The following is a 21,196-nucleotide window of genomic DNA, read 5'->3' on the forward strand; positions in this document are numbered from 1 at the left end:
TAGGAGCGTTGGAAAAATGAGAGGGCCCAAGCGGGATTCGAACTCACGACCCCCGGCACCGAAAGCAGAGACTCTACCCACTACTCCACGGAACCCTCCTATTTTCCCAAGATGTTATTTTGCTCCTTTTTGTTGGGTATGGAGTTCCCGATCCCACAAGAATGACCAAATTATGTTGGAGGTTTCATTTTCACGTTATCAACATTCAAAAATTGGGTTCCGAAACGCCTTCCGTTATTTTTTTTGTGAATCGACCACCCCGTTTTCACTTGTCTTTGAGACGTTATTCTTAATAGAAAATACCTGTTTCTTTTAATACTTTTCTGTCCTTTGCGTGGGATTCGAATAACGTTTCTTTAGTTCGGTGGCAGTCGTCAACGACAACACATCTAGTTGCAGTGTGATAGCCCTCGTAGAAGAGTATCTGTGTGTTTTTATAGTATTACTTTAATTTATCCTAATGAATTTTTGTTATATTTTTAAAGAATAGTTATATTTTTTGCTTGTAAACAATTTGAATTACATCTTCATTTTTTATTGCTTCGAATTGCCGTATAGACCATTCGATAGTTGCTATTTGTCTACTTTTAAAACAAAATATTTTACTCTAAGTTAATTAGGAGTCGCGATAATGTTGTTTTTACATCACTGTAGCGTCAATTTTTAACATTGACAGTTGAAATTTGAATGAAGTCTGGAGGAAGAGTTAAATGATCTGTTCCTTAATTTTCGAATTAATACATTCAGTCGCTTCTCTTATAAAGATCCCACAGTTGCGGTATGCATTGTATGCAAATGTGACACCGCGCGACGGGAGCGGAGTGGGAAGAACCCGCCACGTGACGAGCGCGTGCCGTCCGAAATTGATCTCGCGCGTTTTATCTGGCAGACTCCGGAAAATTCAGGTTATCTCTACAACCAATTAGCGTAGAGCGATGATTTTGTTTTTAATTTTGGGGTATCTCGACGAGATATTAACAAATAGCGTGACCAATTTTGTAAAAAAATTGGTTACAGCCCGAGATTTTTACTTCCTTGATTTTGTATGTTTTAAGTTGATTCATTTTGTCTATGAGGCATAGATTATGTTTAAGTTATAAAACGGAGACAATTCTGAAAACTGCACATTTTTCAAATTGAAAGAACAAAACTTGTTTTATACGACTTACATTCCAAGTCCCATGAATATTTAACACTTAATAATTACAATATTAAGATATGTAATCTTTTATGATCGAAGATTTCCAATAAACTGTTACGTACGAAGACACTTTCGTGACCTTTTAACCCTATCGGGAGTTAGAATACATCCGGCCAGATTACGTAATTGCTTACGGGGTGTTATGGCGTGGCCAGATTTTCTTGGAAAGCAGTTTCCGTTGAGAACAGGCGTGTCTCCCACTACTTTTAGACTCGATTTTCGGGGTATAAAAAGGGACGCGTACAGCTCATCCACGGATCATACTCATATCAGAAGTCTAGCTAGTGAGATCGAGTATTAAAGTCCTTGTCAAGCATTTCTAAAAGTAAGCTAAACTCTGCATAATAAATCCCCGCATTTCTCAGTGTGTGAAAATCGAGAACGTTGGAATTAGCTTCTGGCTTCCACAAAGGCACACTTTTACCGCTCAAAATGTACCGAATTCTTAAAAGTTACGAGGCCCATACTAACAATCCTAGTGGCTCCCTGAGATGAAATAGGCTCGGGGTCGTCCACGAAAATCTTTCCTAGTGGCTCCCTGTGATGAAATAGGCACAGGTTCGTCCACGTAACAAACTCTAAAAAACCAAACTCGCCATGTCCTCGGCTCTCGCAGCCGCTTAGGCAGCCGCCTTGGCTTGTAACAAAACCTTCGAATAACTTTTGTCAGCACGAATAATAGACCAGCGACCGTCCATCGGCATACAATGTAAGAAGGTAAGGAATGAGAATCATGCATAAATATACTCTACTGAAGGTGTCACAAATGAAGCGAAGAGATTCTCTAGATGAAAATGAGTCCAAACGAGACATCATTTAGGCTATTTTCAATAATAGGTATATCATTTTTATCGCAACATTACGTATGAATATAAATTGTACAATTACATTCAAATTTTGACTTATTTTCATTGGGAGAATCTCCTAAATATATTCATAACATTTTTAAGAACCTGCACTGAAAGGACTAAAAGTTTAAATTTTTAATCATGTGTTATGGTGCGATACGAATTGTATTGTTATTAAATATAGTCCGATTTATGTCGGGTTTGGACTTATTTTCATCAGGAGAATCTCCTACATTTATTCACAACGTTTTTAAGAAAGTACACTGAAAGGAGTAAAAGTTTAAATTTTTATTCATGGGTGATTCGTTCTGTGTGTACATTGTATCCCGAACGTCGGTCGCTGGCGGCTTATCTTATAGGATAACAGATAACATCTCGCCTCACCGAGGCCCGTCACCGAGCCGAGCTTTCTCCCATAAAGCGATTTTTTACGTGAAATACCATTTTATGTAAAAATCAACTTAGTGTAACAATTTTCGGAGCTGCAAAATCGGAAGTAATCATTTCCTAATATCCTATCTTTATACACATAAAATTAATTTACTAGGAGTCAATAGATTTCTGATTCGTATACAAGTAAAAAAAGAGTAGAAGATTTCAACAAATGAACAAGAAAATTAAGCCCGTCTAGGTTGTAACTGCTCGTGTAAAGTTGCTTTAAGAAAGGAAGTAATCAGTATTTTTCGTTCGAAAAATTGGCTCTAAATGGTTATTTAATTACTCGTTTACTTTAGTGACCGCTGTTATAAGACATCTCGTGCGCATTATCGCCTTGTAGTAAACACTAGAGTTCACCGCTTATGCATTTACAAGTCTCGTTTACCCGCGAATCGTCGGCTAATCAGCGTATAAATATTTCGTGTATGAGCGTCGCTGATAACAATCTATACATGAGTACGCCTTTCGCGATGGCTCGTCGCAATCGGTCGTCGAACAACGACGAAGCTTTAGGATCCCGCGATTCCATCTCTGGTTGTGCGAAGGTTCCCTTTTCGGAAATATGTTTACAAATTTCGTTCAACAATAACAGAAACGATGACGGCGGCGTAGCAGTTGAAGGGGGAAACTCCTTTGGGGCCAACTCCGAATCAATCGATACGATCCAGCACGTGTTGCAAGGTTACATTTACCGAGTCCCTCTGTTTTATCAATGCTCGGTAGTAACATGGCCAAAGTGACTGACAAATATCATAAGCGCTGCTAGTGGAGAATCCTTGAACTATACAACTGTATATTCCTGAGTCTGGACGCGTCAAATCGTAGAATCCAACTTACGCCTTCCACAGGTGATAAATGATCAAAAATCGGATTTCTACGATAGTATCACAGTAGTGTACAGGGTGGTCTGGTCCGCTTTTCACGAGAAAACAACTAAATCGTGTGATATTTGACAAAATGTGACTTGAACAGCCATCTTGTTTGTTTCATCGGCGTCTGTCACAATCGCACAATTTTTCAAATTCTAGTTCTTTCAACGTATGGTGTTTATTGGTGCTTCTAAGGACCAGACCTGAAGTGAAGTTAAGTACCACCCTGTAGTGAAGTTTACCCGCGAGTACTATACCTGTGAAAACTTCATTTGTGCAATTATCAAGGAAGAAGTTGGATTCTACGAAATCGAATGTCTTTCTCGTGCATCGTGTATACATACACGGTTCCCGTTGTTTGTGAGAGCGCACGGCCAGCTCACGGCCCACGGAAGAACAATTCATAGCCGCCTATGGTAAAAGTTAGCCAGTCGGTGCGCGTGCGCGCGCAACGAATTATGCTACGGGGCCGTTTGTTCATTCGACTTGCGCCGCGCTCTGATATAATTTATACGCGATGCAACGTGCAGCGAATTGTATCGCTGTGAGGGATTTCAGTCTCCCTCCGGATAATAATGCTAATTACGACTTTGAGCAATATTTCGAGAACGTGAACGCTACCTGGGTTCGGGGGTATCGTTCCTTTGAACCAGCGTACACACCGTGCGACCAGGAGACTGGCACACCCTGGCTTATCTTACGACCGACGTCGTGCAAAATGAAATATCTGACAGATGGTTCGAAGCGTGTATACGCGTTTACTGTCGAAAATACCCCGGTAATCCCGGAAGCTGTAGTTTAAGCATTATGCAGGGGAATTACATCATTAGAAACTCGGTATGGTTAATTCGTTTCCCGGAATTTCGTCGTTTTGGATGTGTTTTCGTGCCGCCGACGGAGAGAAGCTAGCGAGTTTCGGGGGAATATTAATGCGACCCGTTCGTCGACCACCTTCGTGCCAAAACAAGAAAGTATTATTACCCTCGGAAACATTTTAATTGGATAGGTTGTGAGGCGGAGAGCGACGCAGATACTCGTTTGGATAAATAGATTGTACACGTGTACTATACCCAAATGTTGTGTTCGTATTCGACAACAAAGTCGATAAATTACAATTTGATAAATTGAAACGTCATGTCATACAGGGTCAATCACAAGAAAGGAATACCTAAATATCTCTTTTAGGATTGAAGATAGAAAAATATGTCGAAGACAAAAGTTGTTTAAGGGAGAAAAAGTGGTGGTACGAATAAACTTTTTGTTTGGAGTTATTTTCAAGTATATTTGAAGGTCACTGATGTTTTCTTAAATATCATTATGTACTTTCAACTTCACTGTATTGTAGTTAACATTAAGGCGGGATCAGTGACGTCAGATACTATGACTTTAAAATGACCTATTCGTAGCGACAACGTGTGTGCCCTGTTATTGAATTGATTTGAAAATTTGAAGGTCAACACATTGAACATTTAATTTGATGTAGATAAAATAAGTCTCCGTATTAATGTTTATGTTGATCGAACCTAAATTTCTCAATCGAAAGTCATTTCAAGGTCACAGTATACAGGTCGTTGAACTGAATCCGCAACCGCTGTGCCGTGGCACACTAGTGCTTTTTCTTTTTTTCGTTTCGATTTTTTCGAGAATAATTAAATTTTTTAACCACCACATTAGTTAGAAATTTCTCTAAGTCAAATATTCCTCTAACTTTTTGCCAATATGTAATTTCTCTGAGTCGAAATTATACATAAAACAAAAACATGTAGTTACATTGTATGTATATTCATTTATTACATATACGTACTGTGAGTGTTGGACGTATTGCGTCGCGCGTAATGCATAGACGTGTGCGTAATTTAATGCGATATTACTATTTAAGTATATGCGAAGCTGTTCGCAATTATGTTTTTCTAAGCATTTTCTTATTAAATAACCGGCAATGTACACTAATGCATTTGTTTCGGGCAAGTTAAATTTATAATCTTGCGCATCGGTAATAATACATTTAGTCGTTTGAACAGAGTGTTCCGCCAATATGTTCTTTTTTATTTGAGCAGTCTTTAATTTTAAATAAATGTGAATAACACAATCGAAACGACGACTAACCAAGTAACCAGAGAGTATAAACTCGCATTTCGCTGTCGCACGTGAGACAAATAACCCTCCCGCCCTAGAGCAGCGCGGGTGTTCACTCACACACGTGAGCGCCGAAGGTGCTTCCGAACGCACTCGTTCCGTGTCGCGGGCGTGGCTCGAGTGTCGGCACCTTTGTGTCCGAGTGTCGATGCACTGTTGTTCTATCTACCGAACCGATGACCGTTAGTCAGTCGTCATCCGAACGTGAAAGAATGAAGACGTTGGCCCACCGAACACCGCATTTTTAGGTAATATTTTTATTATACCCTTAAAAAATATGGACAAGTATTTACCAGGAAAATTTTCGGATTCACAAACAAATGATAATGAACCTACATAGAATGCATCATTTTCGCGAGAAATGCTATCTAACGGAGCAATGGTACCCACTGCTTCGCCATCTAAATTCAAACCGTCCCAGTTACGCTAAGAAGGATAAATCCTTTTTTTTAGGCTGTTAAATCAAAGGCGAAAACAAAGGTCATCACTGTTATTGTCGCGTCCGTCCGCGCGGATTCTTTTTCGAATCCGCCTGGAGTTGTAAATTCCAGGCTCGACCGTCGTAGTACGCGTCCAGTTGCGACTGTTGCCCGCCAAATTAATATTAGGCAACTGTTTCAATATTCTCTAAGTGAGAATAACCAAAATAATTGCTCGACTGGTGGAGCTGATGATTCGCGAGTTTATAATCGTGACTTGTCGATACGAGAGTTGCGACGAATGGTTGGAGTCCGAAAGACTGCTCGAATACGAGTGTTCGAATACGAATGATTGTTCGAGTCCGAATATTTGAGTCCGTGTGACTCTTGTCGAAACGAATGCGTGATTGTCGATACGAGTGTTCTTATCGAAACGAGTATTTGCGAGTGAATGAATACGAATAATTGTCGAGTTTCGTGTGATGTCCCTCTTTGGTCTCCTTATTAGTTATGCCCTGAAGAGGAAGGCAAATTCCTGGGGTTTTCCAAGTAACCTGGAGGTGGAAAAACTCTCCTTCGGGGCGAAGCGGACGCCAGAAAAATATCGCGCATGTGGTCACCGTGCGACTTGACCACGACGAATTTTCGAGTCTCTCAACGGTAGGGTTTATAGCTGTATTGTTTGCGAGTCAGCGCGCCCCGGTAAGGCCCGGCGCGGATGGGTCCCAAGTTACCGAGCGCATGTGGCGGACTGCAGACCAAATGTTCGAGTCTTTTGTCTCTTATTCCCTTTTGTCAACGAAATTGAAATTGCAAGGGGCCGGTCTCGAAAATGTATAAACTGCCTGAACGAAGGAAATAAAATAATCAAAAATAACAGTATCGTCCGACTTTAAAGCCGTCATTTCGGGTCTACGACGGAACAGTTATCGTCAGTCACAGTTTTTAATAAAGCCTTAGAAGCTAGTTACCATGTTGCAAGATTAATTGCACGTCAGAAAAAACACATACTATTGGTGAGACACTCGTTAAACCAGCATGCATAGAAATTGTTAAATCCATGCTTGGGCCTAGAGAAGTTAATGAAGTGAAAAAAATACCGTTGTCAGCTGATACTGTTAAAAAACGTATCAATGATATATCGGGCGATATTTTAGGAATACTAATTGCAAAACTGAAAACTGCTCAGAAGTTTGCACTTCAAATTGATGAATCAACAGACATTAAAAATTGAGCACAACTGATAGCTATTGTACGTTTCGTTAATGAGGGCACCATAATAGAAAACTATTTATTTTGTAAAGAGCTTCCAAAGCGAACTACCGGCAAGGAAATTTTCGTAGTAACAGATGATTTTTTCAAAACCTATGATATTCCATGGAGTAATTGTACTAGTATTTGCACGGATGGTGCTGAGGCAATGATGGGCAATAAAGGAGGTTTTATTTCGTGCGTAAAACGGCAAAATCCTAATATAGAAATTACACACTTAGACCTTTAAAGACCTTTAAAGAGAAATCTCTCAGCTTTCCAAAATTCTTTTGGAATTTTCTATACGATCATGCGTTCGCAAGTTACAGACGCTCAAAGTGGAAAGTACCTTTTCTTATATGATGACGAATAACTTGGCCAATAACAATTGTACAACAAAGTTAAAAAAAACGAAATTAAACTTTGATCTTTAAAAGTATTCCATTGGGATAACCAGAAAAAATTTTGTATGGCCCAAGCATCCTCTCAAGTTTGACCAACAGTTTTTAACATTCGCTTGATGCGCTTCATCTTAAAAAAAAGGAACAAGCGAGATGAAAATAATTTTTGAATTCCTTACTCAAAAACTAGAAACATCAGGCTACAAAATGGTCCTTTACAATATTTTTTATAACTATTTTTCGCGGAAATATAGTCATTTGAAAATGACTAATATTTCGGGCAAATTTTAGTGGTCCCTTAATTTTGACGCGCAGTGTATATTATATATAGCTATGAATATATTTTAAGCTTTACGGGCCTAAAGACAGGTCCACATACTTGCAACGCGCATTGTAGAACACTCTTGAAAGGGTCGATATTAATGGATCAACGCACAGCTAACGACTTCGTGCAACGTTAAATCGAACACGAGCATTCTGACGCGCATCGTAGAAAATATCATAAGGAATGTCTATTTGTTATCATGCCTACCCGAACATTAAGTACTGTGTTAAAACAAAGAAAATTATATATTTATGCCGGGCATATAAAAAATTAATTTTTAAAGAGTTACCAGCCTACTTTTCTGTTACATGTTGCTTGAATGTGGACGGGATTGTGGCCGCGCGCCACGCTGCGATTGTTCACGATTGTTACCGCAATAAGTGAAAGAAAGGAAGAAAATGCTATAGATTCGATAAATTATAATCATAAACAAATTTATATTTATAGTCATAAATAAATATATTTGTAAAGACGGCCCCGAAAATTATATATGGTGCTGGCGTGCATAGCAATTGCAATACATGATCCTCGATATGTTTTGACCAGTGTATTAGTTTTTTTGTGAAATTCAATTTACAAAGCAATTGAAAGCTACAACAAAATAGACGCTTCTTGTAAAGATTGGTCATTCCTTGACATACGGACGAAGAAAAGTTTAAAGAGAAAAAGGAATGTTTTGAAATTCTTTCCTACATGTTTGACCCCATCATGCATCACCAACTTACTTAATTATAAATATTTGTTATAGGTTTGAGGTTCTTGTGTCCGCAAAAGAATAATATGCAATTAACATGGATCATACAAAACGTATAATGATATTAGAATGAAACTAAGAAGAAATTTGTCGCATCTGCATTAAGATGCATGAAGAAACTGCATACAATAAAATAAAGAAAACTGTTAAACACATACATTCTGTGTAATATGAACCGTTTCTAACATGGAGTTAGCATTCGGCGTTGAAAGTTCTTTTTACAAGTTATGTCAAAAGGGACGGCCGAAAACACAATGGGCAAGGTCTTTGTCGATGGCAGCAACTAGTGATGGGTAACTGAGCAGTTCGAGCTACTCGAAGGAGCTCGGGTGACAGGTTTGTGATCTCAGCGCGTGGCTCTGGCACGCGAAGGCGAAGGATGTTATCTGGCCGCCGGCAACCGACCCTCGGGTTACAATGTAATATTCGGAATGAATCACCCATGAAACAAAATTTAAACTTTCACTCCTTTCAGTGTATTTTCTTAAAAATGTTATGCATAAATGTAGGAAATTCTCTTGATCAAACCCGACATAGATCGGTCTATATTTAATAACATAGAATTCGTATCGCGACATAACGTATGAATAAAAATTGTTTTCCTTGCAATTTTTCAGATTTTTTGGTGCAGTGCGTCGTAGTTAGAACAATGAAAAACTGATTTGTTTCACATTTCTTCCATAAAAAAGTAACGTTATTAAATATAGTTCTATTTATGCCAGGTTTGGACTTATTTTCATCAAGAGAATCTCCTACATTTATTCGTAACATTTTTAAGCAAGTACACTGAAAGGAGTAAAAGTTTAAATTTGTTTCATGGGTGACTCGTTCCGTGTGTTACATTGTAACTCGAAGGTCGGTTGCCGGCGGCCAGATAACATCCTTCGCCTTCGTGTGTCAGAGCCTCGGGTCTCCGCTGAGATCATAAACTTGTCACCCGAGCTCCTTCGAGTAGCTCGAACTGCTCGGTTACCCATCACAAGCAGCAACACGTTGCAGGCAATCCGGGTGGTCGCACTGCAGAAGACAAGAGACAGTTTTATAATGTCCAGACTTTGCACACCCTCGACAACGTGCCAAGTGGTGTATGAACAAAAAATACAGATGTAGCTCTAAGAATATGCGAAGAGAAACGGGACCTCCATTTTCCCATGCAGCTTTTCTTTCCCAAAAAGTATTGACCATGAAAGAGTGGGGATCGAGCTATTACGCCACATCGATCCTAACGAGGGAGGATCAGTTCAACAATATCAGTTGTCCTTCCCGAACGGTGCCCTTTGCATTCTTGGAACAAATAGAGTTCATTTTCGGAAAGCTAAGTTTTAGTTTATTTAGCGATTACGTAGTGATTATTTAGTAGTGTCGCGTACGTCGTTGTTATAAATAGTGCAAATTAATTATTGCAGATTTTATTAAGTATTGTAGATTTTCTTAATTATTGTAGGTTTATTACATATTGTAGACTTTATTAATTGTTGCAGGTTTTATTAAGTATTGCAGATTTAATTAAATATTGTATGTTTTATTAAATATTGTAGGTTTTATTAATTATTGCAGGTTAAAAATTAGTGTAAATAGTTGTTATAAATTAATTAGTGTAGGTTAAAAATTAGTGATACATAGTTATAAATTAATTATTTTGAGTGTTAATTTTGTGTAACGTGTAGAGTGTTAAACGCAACGGAGGAACCGCTCGCGGGTCTAATTAATCGCGCAGTGTGTGAACATTTTTCGCGGACGGAACTATCTTGCAGTGTGTGTGAACATTTTTTGAAAATGGGACAATCGTGTAGTGTGTGTCGTGGTCAGGACAATTGTTGTACGTGACAACTAGAGGTGGCATTACCCCCCTCTACTCGATAATGTTCGTAAGAAGATATTTACATTTCTTGCGAATTTTATCGAGTAATCAGAGTTAATGCAATACAAGTGGATTCGACTCAAATACCACGGTCACAAGTTATCCACATCTTCTGCGGGATAAGTAGACAGCTGTTCTACCGACTTTTCCTGCACGTCGTTGAGTCTTTAAAGTGACTGTACGCCCCTGATGAGCCGTGATCCGCTGACATTCCGTGCGCACGGATTGCCATGAGTTGGGTCAATTTTTAAACGCTTATAAGTAATAAACGAAGCATTCGTCGCTATTTCGTTATTCTCGATTTTCATCTTATTTTGCCTCAAAGAGTCACCCTTTAAATTTTGTCCCACTAGTAGTCGAACACCCTGTATACAATATTTCTCTCTTATACTTGCGTTGTGCTTATTGAAAAACTATTCTCATTTGTATTATGAAGCTATTTCACAGTAAGCCATTTTTTAGTCAAACAATGACAAAAAATGAGAAATAAACAGAAGCGGGACGTCAACTTATCAAGCGATCGTAGAATCGTATTCTGAAGCCAAATCTGACTGAAAAAAAGACAACAAAGGAACGAAAACTGGAAGTTTAAATGATTAATGAGACACTACATTTTCTCACATAATTATGGGACATAAGAACGTTTTAAAGAATTGAGGATAAAAAATTGAACGTTAACAAGTTCTAACATTTGAGAAAAGAATGTACAATGTGTATCAATACATTATAACTAGACCGTGAACCTTTATGCAAACCATGATTCTATGAAATAATTTATAAAGACAGGAGTAAAAATAGAAAATTCTTTCTTCTCTTAAGGATTTCAGTGAGATAAAAATAAAATAAAACATGTATTGAACTCCATCGAATTGTTGTATTTTACTGTATTTCACATGCTTTAATATCGTATAAATGCATGAAATCAGCAGTTTAATTATAACTATTAAATTCCGTACGCTCACCTGTGACAGTTGTTCCTGAAATTACTGTAACTGGAGAGTGTGACTAGTGAACCGCAACCGATGCCGAGTGAATAGAAAACTTGAGAAGCAGCATCCGCCCATACGTTAGCTTGCCACAATGTCGACCAATCGGGTGTGATGAACCAGAGAGAACCTTCCTTAGACCCCTCCAGCGTGACACCTGCAACAAGGTATTTGTTTGGGGCTTTGAAACATTCTTCAAGTTTCAAGTTTCAACAGGGATACATGTTACTTAAATGATTCTAGTCGCTTAAGTCAGCTGGATTCTCTATGAATTATTTAATAGATTGTATTAATACAGTCAATTTATTGCAATAACCAATATTATAAATTTTTTGTTTTTTGTCCCCTAAAGCACATCTAAGTGGGTTCATTTTTGAAGGTAGCTCACGTGTTTGGTGTCGTATCTAGCTGATGCTCCATATGGTGCTTTGCACTTTTGAACCAATTTTACCAATTTAATTTGAATGATTAATATTTTAAGCCATTTCAAAATACTGAAATGGAAAAAAAATTACAAATAAATGGAAAAAACAAACATTTTTTTCCTTATTGTAAAAGAATTTAATTTTTTTTTAAGTTTTAAGAAAAAAAATTAGAAAGTTCGTCGAACAAGCCAAAGGAAAACAAGTAACGTTCACATTCATAGCAGACATGCGTAGAAGATACTATGCATTGAACCTAAGTCTGCATACTTTGATATTAATTTTTAGTGTTATTTGATCGTTAACATATATCGTTCAAATATGATTTTTTGTAACTAAATAAGAAATGATTAACTTCTCAGTATCAACTAAAGTTCCATAGGGCTCGTGATAAATAGAAATTTGTATAATGTTTCTTTTTCCATAATTGTATCGTCGATCTTGCAATATTTTGGTAGCAATCGAAAGTTGAAGACTTTAAGAATGTTCTGTTCAATTTTCCGATATTTTTAATATTCTCTGTTCGTATGAAGGACTGCCATGAAATAATCGATTTAATATCATTTCATATTAAAAGTGGGAGTAAAGTAAATAATGTAATGCATACGTAACGGACAGTTTTCAGAATATGAAGTGACTCTTCGACGCACTTTTAATCACAGTCACGTTCATTATATTTACATTATCGATGAATTCACGGCTGCAAACGATTTCGAAAAAACTCCTGGTAGCATTCTTTGTGAAAGGTCTGTGCATTCCTATCGACTTTAAACGCAAGATTTGATTTTTTTTTTAATTGTTTAATCTATCAGAGCAAAATCTTCTTTAAATTCCTGTCATTTGAAGCTTTCTATTGTGTATAAAGTAAACATCGTTAAAAATTCAACATTTCTTAACGCATAAACCACTTATAACCACCACTCTCCATTTGTGTACCAATTCTTTATCAAAAGCAGCATCTAAAATGCACTATAACAGTAAAAGTCTCTTTGTCTTTCTTTCTTACTTGCCAAATTTGGTAAAGATAATGTAAAGTCACAGATGTGCTCGACGTAGGTACCTACTCTTTTTAAACTCTTATTAACAAATCACAATCACACCCGCTTAATAACATGAATTGGAAGTTTTAAACTGTATGTTGCTTTTGACTTACATACATATAACACATGACATGGACAGTCGTACACAAGCTTACATTTCAACTTTTTTGCGTACCTAAATTGAAAAGAATAGTTTCACTTCTAACCTAAAGTTACAGAAATATAATTTCATAAGATCAAGTTATCAGATCAAGTTAACATATGGAAATTACTTCTAATTTATTTTACATTGAATCATAATATACATACGTTTGTTTGAAAGACAATAGCAATGTGTGACCATTAAAGAATTGCGTTACCGATAAGTGGGAGCCAATCCATAACTAATACGTGATATCGAGATATGCTTGGGGTTCGATGCAATAATCCGCCCGATTGGAAAGCGATCTTTCTGCTATCTCAAAGGTTTCACGGAGAATAGGACGATACGGTTGGATAATCCTGATTTTCAGACTGTCCGCTCCACCGAGCACCTATTGATGAACTTCATTTTTCAAGTGACCACACCGAACGAAACCAAGTGATCGTGGGTTCGGTGACCTCAATGGAAGTTGAAAATCACGGATTTGAGCAATTCAACATTCATAAGCTGTCATATTCGATGCTAAAGAAAATTTAAAATCAAATTCACAACTTTAATAAGGATTAAAAGTCATTTTTCATGGTGTAACTAACGATAAGAAATAAAATCAATGCTGTATACTCTTTATTTTTGACATATTGAAATTTTTAATGCACAAAGTAAATTTTTATTTAATGCTAGTCGTCAAGTGATTTGTGTAAATGAAAGTTTGCATTAACATTTACAGTTTAATAGCAATAAATTTCAAGCTTTACGGAAGTTCTAATAATAATTTAACATATTGAAAAAGAAGAAAAATATTTTGCAGTTTGCAAGTATTCTTTAATGATTATAACATAATTCTCCGAATAGATTTGGACAGAAACGTTAACTTTAATATGAATTGACTGCGGATTTTTATGCAAAATGACATTTTATAACATAATTCATAAAGACAAGAGCAGAAGTAGGAATTTCTTTCTTCTCTTAAGTATCCCATCGGATTACAAACAAAATAGAAAACTCGTTGCATTTGCTGAAAGTTTTGTTTTTTACTGCATTGCACAGAGCTGCATAGGCTATAAATAGAAGAAATCCGCAGTTACAATTTGAACGATGAAGATTACTGTTGCAAAGAAAATTTTGCACATTTATTTGCACAATACGGAAGAAACTACCTTCTTTTAGTGCGTATAAAAGCTAATGTCTCTCATTTACATAAGTATAAATAATTTTTCCACAGTTCCCAACAGAAATGGCGACATTTGGAAAAACATAAGGATTTGTTATTAGTAAATAAGTTATAAATAGCATGGAAATTCTGTTATACAAGTTATACAGTTATGATTTATACAATTCGCTACATACCTTACCGTATGATTAAGTTAGAAGAGCCTTCGATAGAATTATACACTTCAGTTCGCCGTTTCTTGACGGGATTCGCGATACAAGCCACCATAAATACGCGAAAATACTCGGCCACGGACATGTGATTTTCGGTCGCGTATAATACCTTCCTATAGCGAAACTACAGGGCAACGTATTTCACAGCGGACTAGAAATCAAATTAATCGAGATTCTGCATAAATAAAGTTTCATAACAAATTTAGGTGGCTCATAACATTAGCCCAGAGCATGTTATGAATGATTTGAATTCCGACCGGTTATTTAGTTAATAATATATAGATACCGCGTATGTAAACACAAATTTTGTATTTTCATGCGACAAACAGTGAAATTCTCATTTCGATTTTTAACTCATGACCACAAGTTCAATACTGCACACGGACAACCTGTTTAATTATTTAATACATTCTGATAGAGCGGAGCACCAATAAGTTGACAATTAACAAATCGAGGTATTTCATGAAATATTCCGCAAATTAAACGGTTTATTATAATTTGGGATGGTGCTTATTGCTTTCGAATATTACTTTATTACTTTTGTAATTCACTATCAATCATATTTAAGGAATTTGTTTGAAAGTAACGACAACATGTTTCATAAATATTTTGGAAGTCGATTTCGACTCCATTTTTATTAACATATTCAGCAGCCGGCGCGGCGGTTTTGAGGCGAGACATATAGCTGAATACCGCGTACAATTTTCAAAATTCTATAGCTGAATACCGCAGGGTTCTTTTATTTAAAAGTATAACGAACTACAATTCACGTTTTTAAAGAATAGCTTCAGCTAGTTATTATATAAAGAGAATATCTAACCTAACAAAAATTTAAAATCAAGATAATAATCATCTTGCTAAAGAGAAATGGGTGATGAATGCTACAAACTTTTGAAATGACGTAGAACTACGTTATCAGTACTCAGCTAAAGATTTTAAAATGACGTAGGACTACGTTGCCGGTTACGAATATGTTAAATAAATATATGAGCTCGAAATATGATTCCCGTAATCCTTTATGTAATATTAATTTACAATTAAATTGCATTTATCAAAACTAACAATTGCACTCTGAGCATATATTAACACGATTGGCCGATAACTCCAGTACACTTTTGCAGTGAAAATTGTAAATACCAAAATTATTGTTTTAAAAAGAAAAATCATAAACATTTATGTGTTAATTCCTTTTATATTCTTATTATTTCATAATACCTTGTTTGTTCCTTCGAACCTCGAGGAGATTTGGTTTGTATATCCTTAATTCTACTTTTATCCACCAGGCAGTGGTGAATACAATGCTGTTACACTACAACAACACATGGATATAAATATAAACACAGGTATTTTTATATCGTCTTATTATTGTGCTTCTTACATTTGATTTTTTTATTTATATTTATTACTATTTCATTGATTTGTATTTTATATCTTTCAGTTTTTATTTTACAGGATTTTATTTCACTGTTAATTAATTATTTGTTATTATTAGGATTAGATTTAAAGGCTATATAACTGTGCATTACCTTTTATGCATTTATATGTAAGTACTATTTCATACATGTAGTGTGAGTGCCACGGGTGTGAGCATGAGGGTGCGTGTGCGTGTGTGTGCTCGCTGAGCAGTTAAGCGTAGTGTGAGTGCGACGGGTGTGGGTTGAGTGGCGTGTGCGTGCGTGTGCTCGCGGAGCAGTTAATTTGAAATTGCGCGATGCCGAGTAAAGACAAAAGATATAAACACTGTCATCGCGTGACAGCCGTCGAGGAGTGGAATGTGTGAGTGTATGTAAGGTCAACGGGCACCTGAGTTTGAAATCGGCAGTGATTTTGCGCTTGAAGAAAGGGCAGTACGTTGTACGTTTGGAGACGAATTGGTATGCGAGAGACGTGTGTTACGGTTGTTGTACGGTTTGCCTAGTGTCACCGTTTTGTTCTTTTCCTTATATTATTTCAACATTTATATTATTATTACTTTTATTTTTGTATTATAATACAAATAAAACCTACATACATGTATGTACCATCGTTTTGTTTTTTTATCTCATTCACTAGCATATAATTTGTTTTGTGCCTATGAATTTTAAATGAAGACGATATTATTATTCTTATAATTAGACTGCGGATATTTATGCAAATGCATATCTTTATGAAAAAAAGATAAAGATGTGGGAGTTGGATAGGAAGTTATTATGTCATTTGTGTATTTTAAAAATGTATATTTTGTTTTGCATATTTTGCATGCTGCATATGCTTTGCATATTTGTGTAAAAACATATGGAATAACATATTACATATGCCGTTTTTACCTAGAATATTTATTTTGTTTGAATCAGTTCACCATGTGGTAAACTGCCAGCATCATAAGTTATGATTCATACATATGTATATTCTGGTTATGATTGGTAGCTGTGTAGAGTGTAAACTAAGATTGACATGTAATCAATGTCTTCAAGACTGTTTATTGGTGTGTTGATCGATTGATCGATGTTGTCGCTGTATCTGAACTATATTATGCAATTAAAAAATAAAGCGTGTAAGTGCGGTATATATATAATAAACTAATTTTGGTCAATCTGCAGAAAAGCTGCCTACAATCCGATTTCGATCATTTTTGGATATGTTTCAAAATTCAACATTTTGAACAACTTTTTCCTATATATATATAAGGGGTGGAGTTACTTAGTTTCCGAGATATTAATATATAAATTATAACATCGCCAATTAACGACTGAAAATATGGATAAGATGAGTGTAATTTATTGTAATGCAACATACAATGTACCTAAATAACTGCAATGGTATTGTTCATATATATATATATATATATATATATAATATACCGATCCATTTAAAAAAATGGAGGTGACCTTGAAATATCCAAAGTACCTCCACCTACAAAAATCCTATTAGCGCTATCGGATGGCTCTCTTCATACTGTGCAATTTTGCTTATATTTACTCGTGGTCAGACTGCCTTACTGCCTACATAGAATACAACACTATCTACCTCGCCGGAAAAACCTGAAAGACTTTGTGCATAACTAATACATTTTGCATATTTTTCGTGCATAATTTTCATATGCTTTCTGCATCTTTTACGTGCATATAAATCTGCAGTCTACTTATAATATTATAGTAATTTTATATTTTATGTTATAGATTATATCATGTGGCGTACGTTGGGTTGCACTGCAAATGAGGCATTTCGCTGTAGCGGCGGCAGTGGAGTGCAAAGGATTAATTTTCAATAAATTCAATACAAAATATGTTATTGCGAACAAAGGTTTCTAAACCTTCGTACGTTTAAATTGACAATTTCATATAGACCAGAGGGTATACTATCTACGTACAGTACCGTCTAGAAATGTCTAGACACTTATATGATAATACAAATCTGTGAAATATTTCACGGGTATTTATTAATACTTTTTACACGAAATGTCTTCATTGATTTCTATAACTTTATCTCATCAAAAGTGGAAACATTAAATTGTTATAGAAAACAGTAAGTGATATTTATATATAAATAATATCGACAAAAGTACCACGACGAAAATTGAATGAAAAGGTGTACGTAGAATATATACAAAAGGAACATTTCACATTTTAGCTGTATTTTCCTAACTCCTGTTGTATTTTATGCGTTTGTACGAAGGCCATACAGGTAAAACAAAAAAGCATATCATACAACTATAGCAGCGTGCAAGAGATTGCAAACTCCAGTTCTAAAAAAAATTAGCTATACAAGAGCCTGGTGCTATTGTAAAATTAACCAAAGGAAACTATTCAGTTTGATAAATAACAACAGATACAATAGTCCTATTTATTGAAAAATAGTAGCATTCTAATATCGACAAGAGATTCTTAACACTAGAATTACTAAAGCAATCAAAACGACTGGTTAGTAAAATTTATAAAAATGACAAAAACATGATAACAGTGCATTTTCTGAGATTCCTCGCAACTTTTATTAGAATATATAAGCGAACAAGTTTGATAATTTGTCGGTTTGCATATTTTCCAGAAACTGTCTTCTTTACCAACGTGATAGAAATAGATACACGTCCATCTTCGGTAATTCTGTGTTAATCACATCGATCGAAGAATTTTCTATTACACGAGAAACGTTTCTGGTCCCTCTTACCTCGTATCAGCAGCGCCGTAAGCATGACATAAGGGAAAAGGGCGGTGAAGTAGACGACTTTCCCGACGGACTTGACACCACGAATCAGGCACAGGTAGCAGATTATCCAGGCGAGGGTGAGACATCCTAACAATTCCCATCTTATGCCACCGAAATTTTCCCACGTGGCTCCGCGAAGGCCGAGGACATAGTCGCTGTATTCGATCAACGATAATATCCGATTACGATTACATATTTTACCTTTCTTCGCGACTTTCTTATCGTCGACAACCAAACAATCAAGACTCTCGAGTAAAGAAACGCAAACAAAAAGAAATCGTATTTGATTGTAACAGTACTTCACAGGAAATGTTACCCAGATATTAAATTAGTTTTGACAAATTCGTAGGACATCGAAATGACTTTTTCTGTTCAGCGATTACGTCTATTAATAACACTGAAGAGTAAAAACTGACCATGGAAATTACCGAAATATAGAATTAGTTTTGAAAAAATAATGGATAGAAATTACAGGACTCGATCTCCTAAGAACTGAAATAAGTGTTACTCATTGTAAATATCATTGTAAAAATCATATTATGTTACTCTCATATCTTTTTCCAAAGTATAGAAGGTATTAATAAAAGTGTGGAGCACTTTTACATAGTGGATTCTATAATACATGGCAAACTAAGAAGAAAATCAAGAATGACGAAATTGCATTCGAAACTTCGTTATCCAGTTATAAATTATTGGTCAGGTGGGCAAAATAAGGGCGGTATACTTTGGCGCGATGGGTTATGCGTCGTGTTAATAAATATGTGCAAAACTACCAATAAGACGACAATCAAGAATTACGGAATTGTGTGCCAAGCTTCGTTTCCGAAATATTAATTCATTAATTGTTGAAAATATGGAGGAAATACGTCTGACACGGCGGGTTATTCTACTGGAGAGGCGCGCTCTGCAGTTATTTGTCGTGTCGGTGTAATTCATTTGATTCCAATTATATTTAATTCCAAATTTAGCTAGGCTATCGATCGATACCGTGTATCAGTTGGGAATCGACTGTTATAAGTACATAGTATAATCCATCGCGTTAGCCGTTTTTCGCAAGTATTGTTCCCGTATTTTCAACAATTAATAACTCAAAAACAAACCCTCGGACCCAGATTCGTCATTACTGATTTTCGTCTTAGGTTGGCATTTAGAATCCACCATGTGAAAGTGACCTACATTTTTATTAATATCCTGCATGCACATTCAATATTCGACAAGACTGAAGACGTTCAAATATTTTCAGATTTTTCAAGACTTACAGATATTTCAAGCACTTCAACACTTTGAAGAATCCCATGCAGAGATGGGCAAAATTTGTATCTAAATAAAAATTTTGAATAATGAATAAAAGATAAAAAAATTTTATTCGTTATTCGAAGCTTGAATAAAAAGAGTATCTTTATTCGACGAGAATTATCCGACGAATAAAAGATACTTCTTTTATTGGGGGCGTTTTATTCAGGGCGTCGATGATATTTTAATCTTTTATTTGTATCTTCCATTCGAAGGCTTTGAATAAATCCTCAAATAACTTTGGCCAGCCAGCCAGCTCGAACGTCAAAGGTCAGCGACCGACAGTCTGCATACAATGTAAACAAACGTAGATGAGATAAGGAATCACGTTCGAATGAAAATTTAAACTTTTACAATTTTCAATATATATTAATGAAAATGTCATGAATGAATTGAAGAGATTCTCGCGACGAAAATGTGTCCAAATTCGATTGTGATTGAACAATTTTTACTCATACGTAATGTTGCGGATAACAATGATATATTATTGAAAATAGTCCGAATGATGTCGTATTTGGACTTATTTCCACCGGCAGAATCTCCTTAGTTCATTCGTAACACTTTAATGATTGTATACTGAAAACTATAAAAGATTAAATCTGGCACCTTGGACACGCTGCGTTTTGAGACATTATAGTGTCAAAGTTGTGAAAAAATGATAATATCCTTTCGTCATCTGATTACGGCTGAAACTTATTTGAGTAATAGTTTAAGTATTAACGAGTGATAAGATATTTGTCTGGCTTTCATTAGTAACTTTTATGCAGTATGTTTCAATTTTTATGCAATTTTTTAAACTTTATGTATAAACTTATATATTAAACCTCGTGGTATTATTAACTTTTATGTAACATTATTTTAATTTGATTCAATAGTATATTGAATGTATAATATAAATTTGTTAAATAGAATTTTTTTATTTTTCAGTTACGAACAGTGTTGAATAGAATTCAATCTACTAACTAGCTAATAATTACAATTAATATTTTATTAGTTCATTAAATTAACAATTACATTTTTTAATTTTCGAAATTACAAGTGAGCATTCATATTAATTTAGAGTTAGTTACTCAAATAATGCAGGAAGAATGAAATAACAATTAATAAACAATTTCCAAAAAGATTCAAATCATCTGTATTTTCTGAATTTTTGTTGACATTGGTCGTCATAAACCTTTAAATAACTTTTGACAACGCGTTTAACACTGGACATTTAAAACGATAAAATGTATACAGACGACGCTC

The 21,196-nt window shown here is 35.6% G+C and overlaps 1 protein-coding gene across 1 annotated transcript in view; it reads right to left on the bottom strand.

Annotated features, from left to right (window-relative positions):
- LOC107194203 (sodium- and chloride-dependent glycine transporter 1-like) overlaps nt 1–21,196 on the bottom strand; it is a 79,170-nt gene that overhangs the window by 34,721 nt on the left and 23,253 nt on the right. Inside the window, exons 5-6 of the mRNA XM_015583792.1 lie at nt 18,620–18,813; nt 11,466–11,646 (exon numbers count right to left, since the gene is read on the bottom strand). Of these exons, the coding sequence (XP_015439278.1) occupies nt 11,466–11,646; nt 18,620–18,813 (375 nt within the window). The remainder of the gene's footprint in view (nt 1–11,465; nt 11,647–18,619; nt 18,814–21,196) is intronic.

The sequence above is a fragment of the Dufourea novaeangliae genome, unplaced genomic scaffold, assembly GCF_001272555.1.
Source record: "Dufourea novaeangliae isolate 0120121106 unplaced genomic scaffold, ASM127255v1 scaffold37, whole genome shotgun sequence".
Lineage (NCBI taxonomy): Eukaryota > Metazoa > Arthropoda > Insecta > Hymenoptera > Halictidae > Dufourea > Dufourea novaeangliae.